Source organism: Oncorhynchus clarkii, chromosome 27 (genome assembly GCF_045791955.1).
Source record: "Oncorhynchus clarkii lewisi isolate Uvic-CL-2024 chromosome 27, UVic_Ocla_1.0, whole genome shotgun sequence".
Taxonomy (NCBI): domain Eukaryota; kingdom Metazoa; phylum Chordata; class Actinopteri; order Salmoniformes; family Salmonidae; genus Oncorhynchus; species Oncorhynchus clarkii.
Window position 1 is genome coordinate 22940613 of NC_092173.1, and position 8449 is coordinate 22949061.

Consider the following 8449-nt stretch of genomic DNA (forward strand, 5'->3'; position numbering starts at 1 on the left):
TTGCAAGTAAGTGTTTTTATTTATATTTTCTTACCTATAGAATGTGCCTATGCAGTTTTGAATGTTTTCTGTGTCTTATTTCCTACACCGTGGACATTAAGAATGACTGAATTGTTTTGTTTAATTGACTTCCAAGAATTGTAAAAAGTATGTTGTATAATTGTCTATACTAAGGTTTCCTTAAAACAAACTGACCACTAATCCAGTAAGTTCCTCACGGTCTTCTGTATACTGTACTGTCTCCCCTATGCTTGAAGAGTGGTCTTGGTAGTTGCTCTTGAATGCAAGATTACAGAGACACAGAACCTGCACCATGGTGCTCTCTACTTGTGTAACTCTTTATTCATAATATTCAAGTGAATGGTGAATTGTTTTTATCCAGGTTGGAATACATGCCGGGCGTTTTATCACGCTGGAATGAGAGCCTTTACTTTAATCTGATCAATTTAATTATATACAATCACAATTTTGGCACTGATACATTTAAACAATCGTGAACAGTTTAAATTAAAACCGCACCTGATTTTGTATCAAACACCTTTGCAAAGAAATATTTAACTTTTTGAAAATACAGTACAATACTTTTTTTTGGCCAATACATCTCCCCTTTTGAAATCATGGGTAACGTAAAATGTAGAAAATATTATTTAACATAGAAATACTCCAATATAAATGTGGCCTTACAAATCATGTTTCTGTATGTCTACTAATGGTGAGGTTTTGAAATATTATACAATCATTCATGTTGACTTAAATATCAACTACACAATGTCATTACAAAATCCTATTAACACGGATTGCTTCATTCTCACTCATACAGATGGAGTGATATTCATAATTTGACACTTTTGATCACTTTTTACAGTTAAACAGAATGTCGCAAACCCATGCTAGTTCCCATATGAGATGGCTGTGACTTGATAGCATTGTAAACGACAAGGGACGTATATCAACCTACGTGTATCATCTTCTATTGTCTGACCTTCTGGTTGTACTTTGAATAAAAACATTTAGTCAACTCCAACTCTTAATAAAACAGCTTGACAAAGGACATTTCCTACAAAACTTTCATCACACAGCAAAGAAGAAAATTGTAATGAAAGAATGGTAATGATACCTATGGGGAACATTCAACAAACTTGAGTAATTTACAATATGCTATTTTGAGTTGAGGCTTCTGAGAAGTAAAAAGAATCATTGCTGTTTAAGAGTTCTTAGGACCTTGTCTCAGGTGAGAGCAGTGCACTTCACTACCATGTTGTAGGCAGTGGGGAATCAGCAGGAAATATGTGCAAGGAGAGACTGGGCTGGCATAGATAGCATTCCTTTCTGCTACCCAACCAGTCTAATAATGTGTCTAAATTAAATCAGAAGTTGCTGTGAAACTGGAGTGCCAAAAACTGGTAACATCTAAACTAAGAAAAGCATTCTCTGGTCAAACTGCAGTCTCCATGATGTGTCCAGAGAACAGTCCTATTGGTCACTGCAGCCCCAACCCCTCCCCTCTCCCTGCCTCAGTAGAATTGGAACTCCCGGTGGCCGTCGTCGTCCTACCCGAGGCCCGCCTCAGTCATTTGATGCGGTGGCGGACCAGCGAGGACTCATCAGTGATCTCGCCGGACCGGTCTCGGTGACGACAGGGCAGGACGAGGAGGAGGAGCAGGATGAGGAGCACCACGACACAGACGGCCACCAGGGCGTAGGAGATGACCCAGAGAAGGGGCTCCTTCAGCAGCCCTCCAGCAGCACAGTCAGATGCCACGTCTGCAGATGAGAAGGGCCCAGAGATCTCTGACACGGCTACCCCACCGTTCACTGGAGAGAGGAACCAGGGTTATAATAGCTAACGTACTGTGGAATGTAAGAAGGGTATACAAAGAGCACTTGACCAGGCGCATCTAAGACCCAATAATAATGTCTCCAGCACTCACCTGCACATCTGCTGACAGCGAAGCCCACTCTCTTCTCTGCCCGGTCGAAGATGACGTAGAAGCCCTCCATGACGGTTGCTCCTATCACCAGGCCGTTGGCTGACGACGAGATGCCGAAGCGGAAGCAGTCCAGCGTACCGTCCACATCTGTGATTGGCTGGATATACAGCTGCAGGGAGCAGCCACACTAATGTCAATAAAAGAGCTGTCGGCAAACAGATCTAAAGCTCATAACAAGATGGCTGATGTTGGTTAGAGTAAGCAAACAACAAACACACAGAGGCAACATGGGGGACGTCTGTTATGTCACCTGAGGGAGGATGGAGATTTTGAAGGACTGGCTGGTGTTGGTGGCTCTCAGGTAGATGGACAGTTTGGGGAAGAACCTCCAAGGTGTCTCCCCCTTCAACCAGCAGGCCAGTTTAGTGCCACCCCAAAACCCCGAGGTGAAGTCCTGGATCTGGACCATAGAAAGACAGCGATGGATTAAGACTCCAATAAAATTACTCTGAGTTGTGAAAAAAAGGTGTACTTTACATAGATAACCACTCATTTTCTCTCAGATCCGTAGACCAGAACAAAGTTGCCATATAGGGGTGGACAAATATAAGCCATGGTATAGAAAGGAAATAAGTTGCAGTGTCCTCAGTCTACACAGTTACTGAAGTGTCCTCAGTCTACACAGTTACTGAAGTGTCCTCAGTCTACACAGTTACTGAAGTGTCCTCAGTCTACACAGTTACTGAAGTGTCCTCAGTCTACACAGTTACTGAAGTGTCCTCAGTCTACACAGTTACTGAAGTGTCCTCAGTCTACACAGTTACTGAAGTGTCCTCAGTCTACACAGTTACTGAAGTGTCCTCAGTCTACACAGTTACTGAAGTGTCCTCAGTCTACACAGTTACTGAAGTGTCCTCAGTCTACACAGTTACTGAAGTGTCCTCAGACAACCAGGTTATCCTAGAAGTTCTTTGTCATTTGATCATGGGCACAGCGGCTGACATACCAGAGATGTTCTTGAGATGGCCTCAACCACAGCACTGAACACATTCACAGGCAGCCGCAGAAGAGTGGTTCCACTGTCCACTATGGCTTTATCCTTGTTGTACTGAGAGAAGGAGAGGGAGAGAGAATGAAAGAGAGAGAGGAAGATGTATAAAGAAAGGGGAAAACATTTTGTTTTCAGTTGCATATTTCATTTCAGAAGACCTTGATCAAACAAAAAGCTGAAATGTCCACCTTGGTTCCTGGAAGGCTTCAGAAACAGGTTTACCACATTCTTGTGTCTCAGCTCAGGCATGCTTTATTAACTGTTGCTTTATATCCTCTTTCCAGACCTGCACTACAGGCTCATCCAGAAAGAATGCTCACTAGAAACAACTTTAGTCTTAAGGCCACGGTTAGGCTTTGTTCCTCAAACCTGACGTGTTGTGCAGATTTGAAATACTTGGCAAACCATTTAGACCAGGAAAGGGCAATTCAGAAAACAACAGTGGACAGTTTGTCTCATACCTCTTTGCAGTCCAGGTTTAGAGTCTGATCCCCAACCTCCAGCTTCAATACTTCCACCTGATAGTACCACTCTTCCTTTATAGGGGTGTACCACATGGACCCCGAATACAATGTTGGTTCAACCCCTCCCATGACCTGAAACAAAACAGGGTTTTCATTCACTTTACAAATTAATGAATACAATGATAGCCTGAATACTGTAATAAAACTACAATGGCATGCCTTAGCAATGTTTGGCATGGCATTGCAGACACTGATTACACCCCACTAGCTCTCCCATCTGCTGCACTCACTCACGTGGTCGGCTCAACCGCGACTGCTCTTAAAACACCAACAGACCTTCACTCGGCAAGGGGCTATCTTAGCTTAATTAGCCACTCGCTAACTAGATTGGGTGTACAATGGGGAAACGCATTGAGAGGCGCAGAGACTTGCTAGCGATCATGCTTCTAAGAAGCACCATGCCGCTCAGTCTAATCCACCCTTGAAAGGTTTATCTGGTCTGGGCGTCGGGATAAATATTATGCCAAGCAACTGCCTAGCGTGTGTGAGATGAACAGCCTCAATAATCATCTTCTTTGACAGTACAACAACCAGCCTTTGTAAGGAAGTCCCCCCCCCCACCCCACCATTCACTCCTCCCATTCATAACCTTTAGCTTTCTCCTCCTGACTACTCACAAGACTTCCCCCCGTGGGGTCGGCAGTGGAGCTGGCTGACAACCCAGCTCCGCACATCTGTAGGGAGAACACATCTGGGATGTCTGTCTGTCGTACCACGGAGTTAAAGAAAGGCTCCACCGAGGAGTCAGGCTGGGAAACAGGAGACATAAACACAAAACACTCTGGTCATTAACTTAGTGTAAAATAGTGTAACGTATTGGCTGTCCTATTGGTCAATAGTGAAGCTGTAAGCACAGAGAATGACAGGAGAAAGTCTTATCAGTTATCACCCTGACTAAACAGGATCCCCCTTCTCTATACCTTGATATATACACCATGTGAAGTCAAGGGCCAGATATATGCATGTGATGCATGACAAACATTCTGAAAATCATCTGAACCTGAACAAAGCGGAGATCCACAGTAGAGTGGTCACTGTATGTCAATGATTTAAAATAGTTGACCTCAAAATCTGCATAAGGCATACATTGTGTAAGCTCAGAATAGCCTAACCAACATTACGCCCCATGGTTCTGTGTGATGATGAGATCACAGTTCCATTCTGAACAGTATCATGTGTGTGAACCTTCTCCGGTTGAGTTCATTTGATCTTTGATAACATTCAGCGGCTCTTCACGCCCCACCACGCTTACGGACACCACTGTGCCAAATCAAATAGACATGGCGATATCCTTCATATCCAGAGTCTCAGAAGGCATGAGGACCCCCCCCCTCCCCATTTACCCGAGCCAGCAGGGGGTAGGCCAGACCCAGGATGCCCTGCCAGTTGACCCCCGGGAGGAAGAATCCGTCAGAGGAAAAGATGGTGGCGATGTTGATGGTGAGGGTGCCAGCGATGCTGGGTATGAGGACGCGGTCGGTGCCCAGCTCGCCCTCCCAGTTGCCCTGGGTGTACTTGACGGCCACGCCCCTGCCAGTGGACTTGTACGTACTGGAGCTGAACACAGGGACAGTCGGGGAGATTAAGCAGCACTCTTAGACAAAGGAAATCTTATCAAATGAATGCCTGAGACAATTATAAACAAACATAAAACATGATCAGATTGTAGTATAAATTATGTGATTGATGTGAAATTTTTATTTAATTAAGGCATTTTCTAATATTATGAGGCCACCAAATGTAATGCATAGCCTTCTCATTGACCCAATAGAAAGAGTTTCCACAGAGCAAATATGCGAGCCTGACTCACAGTGCTGTGTTGAAGAAGTGTGTGATGAAGGGATGTGCTGCTGCAGCCACTGCAAAGTTACTGCTTCCCGTATCAACCAGGATATTCAGCTGGAAAAACAAAAGAGTAGCAAGTACTTTATCAGTCATTCAACCATCTGTGTTACTCATCCGCACCCCTCTTAAGACACCATAAACACACAAACTGACTCAGTCAGCGATCATGATTTGAGCAGGGCAGGTTATTTACTATGCTTCTGACATCTGAAGATTTGGGAAAAAAAGCTCTCTGGTCTGGTATCTTTTGAAAAAACATGCCCACGTTACTCCCGCGCATTGCTCCATAGTCTAAAACTCTCTCCATCCTGGTATTTGTCAGCGGTGTGCGAGCAGGAGCGGAACATGAGCTAGCAAAGCAGCAGTTGAGATCTTGTTGTCTCAGGCATAAATTCAACTAGGGGAACTAATGAGATAACCGACTTCTGTCACATCGGTGACGTGCAGAAGGGTCATTACTGAACATTCCTCATCATTAAAGAGGCTGTGCTCTCCACAGCTCCGCTCGCAACAAAGGAGTTTATTTACCATTTAAATGTGTTAGGCTGCTTAACTAGCCTTTAAAGCACTTTGGATTGATGGAGGAGAGGCAACATAAAGGGAACACACAGGAAAGCGGTCTGCTGGTGTGACATTACACTTCCTGCGTCTTCCCTAAAGCAGCCTGAGGAAAATGTGATTTTCGGGATATTTGTTTCCATCCAACTAAAGCATGGGCTTCGTCAAAGCTAAGAATAAGAAGTAACTCATTCAGAAATTTTACAGTGAAGACCTTACTTGACACCCAGACAAAACAAATGTAGCATTCTGCTCTCAATAAATAGGCTGCTTGAGTATTCTGCATTCTTGTTGTCGACCCGGTTCTGAGAAGAAAACAAACCCAGTTGAGCAGGAACCATTGATGACCGACAAAAACGGAGCAAATAGGCTTAGCTATCCCTCGCAATATAGGCTATACAAAAACCCTAGCAGGATCTACACACAACACCCAATAATGACAAAGTGAAAACATGTTTAGACTTTTTTGCAAATTGATTGAAAATAAAATGCAAATGATTAATTTACATAAGTATTCACACCCGAGTCAATATATTGCTACCATTTGGTAGCGATTACAGCTGTGAGCATTTCTGGGTAAGTCTCTAAGAGCTTTGGACACCTGGATTGTACAATATTTGCACATTATTGTTTTCAATTCTTCAAGCTCTGTCAAAACTGTAACTAGGTTACTTACCTCCATTGTATATTTGGCAATGGCATGCCTTATATTTTATGTTATTGTCCTGCTGAAAGGTGAATTTGTCTCTCAGGAAAGCAGACTGAACCAGGTTTTCCTCTAGGATTTTGCCTGTGCTTAGCTCCATTCCATTTCTTTTTATGTATAAAAAAATAAATAAACTCCCTAGTCCTTGTGAGGAAAAGCCTACCCACAACATGATGCAGCCACCACCATGATTGGAAATATGAAGAGTGGTACTCAGTGATGTGTTGAATTTGCACCACTTTGATTTCAGGATATAAAGTTAATTTCTTTGCCACATTTTTGGCAGTTTTACGTTAGTGCCTTATTGCAAACAGGATGCATATTCTGTACAGGCTTCCTTTCCACTCTGTCATTTTGGTTAGTATTGTGGAGTAAATCCAATGCTGTTGATCCATCTTCAGTTCTCTCCTATCACAGCCATTACAAACTCTAACAGTTTTAAAGTCACCATTGGCCTTACTGTGAAATCCCTGAGCAGTTTCCTTCCTCTCCGGCAACTGATTTAGGAAGGATGCCTGTATCTTTGTAGTGACTGGCTGTATGGATACACCATCAAAAGTGTAATTAATAACTTCACCATGCTCAAAGGGATATTTAATGTCAGGTTTAAAAAATAAACTATCTACCAATATGTGCTCTTCTTTGCGAGGCTTTGGAAAACCTCCCTGATCTTTGTGTCTGAAATTCACTGCTCGACTGAGGGACCTTATCTGTATGTGTGGGGTACAGAGATGAGGTAGTAATTCAAAAATCATGTTAAACACTATTATTGCACACAGAGTCCATGCAACTTGAGCACATTTTTACTCCTGAACTTATTTAGGCTTGCCATAACAAAAGGGGTTGAATGCTTATTGACTCAAGACATAAGCTTTCATTTTCAATTAATTAGTAAACTTTCTAAAAACATAATTCCACTTTGACATTATGGGGTATTGTGTGTAGGCCAGTGATACAAAATCTCAATTTAATCCATTTTATATTCAGGTTGTAACAACAAAATGTGTAAAAAGTCAAGGGGTGTGAATACTTTCTGAAGGCACTGTACTTCCTCAAAGCTCTGTTGCGTCCCTATCAGTTGGACTGGCCGAAGTCCCACCACTATGGCTCTGCCATCTGAAACCCTACTGCCACCACACAGATGGCAGCACGCCATTCATGCTGGGCCCAAACCAGAAAGACCATCCTGACGCAGCCTGTTGGGGAAAACTAGGGGCACCTTGTACCTCCTACCCTCTCAATCCTCTTCCGTACTCCCCTAGCTTGGCTGGGCGGAACCACCAGGCAAATCCCTTCTCTTCCCCATCCCTGAGCCAGCATGGCGGCTTGGTCGCCTGTGGTTGAGCCTTGCCTGGCTAATTAGCAGAGGCTCTGTGGCGGGGATGTGCATCTGCTACCTGTTTGTACCAATTAGCAGATGTGAGGCACTCCAGCCGACACCTCGGCCTAGCTGCGACGGGGCTAACAGATGTGGCAATTAGTGGTTCATCTGAATAACGCCTTGTTTAACACCAGGCCTTTAATTATATCATAGATAGAACTGTTTGAGGATTGGTGTTATTGTGCCCCCCTCCCCTTGTTCTCTCTTCCCTCCCTCTTCTCTCCCCTCCCCTCATCTGATTATAGTCAGAGGTGTTACTTAGCCAGGTTCATTTTAGTGAGGTCAGATTCCTCCAGTGTGATTATTCCACTAATAAGCACAAGGAAATGACAAGGCAGAAATATGCTTGATAAGATTGTGGGAACCAGAGTCTGGCTGTGCCATAGCCATGGAATCTTGCTAACACCCAACTCTTGGTCCAACAATAAAAAGTGTTCCAGCTAAGAACACACT

At 43.6% G+C, this 8449-nt stretch overlaps 1 protein-coding gene across 1 annotated transcript in view; it reads right to left on the reverse strand.

The window, feature by feature from the left end:
• Positions 1-317: 317 nt before the first annotated feature.
• The window catches only part of LOC139386152 (beta-secretase 2-like), an 11460-nt gene continuing 3328 nt past the window's right edge, over positions 318-8449 (reverse strand). The window contains exons 2-9 of the mRNA XM_071131606.1: positions 5317-5405; positions 4850-5063; positions 4124-4255; positions 3444-3578; positions 2938-3039; positions 2242-2391; positions 1932-2100; positions 318-1815 (exon numbers count right to left, since the gene is read on the reverse strand). Coding sequence (XP_070987707.1) covers positions 1571-1815; positions 1932-2100; positions 2242-2391; positions 2938-3039; positions 3444-3578; positions 4124-4255; positions 4850-5063; positions 5317-5405 — 1236 coding nt within the window. The 3' untranslated portion in view covers positions 318-1570. The remainder of the gene's footprint in view (positions 1816-1931; positions 2101-2241; positions 2392-2937; positions 3040-3443; positions 3579-4123; positions 4256-4849; positions 5064-5316; positions 5406-8449) is intronic.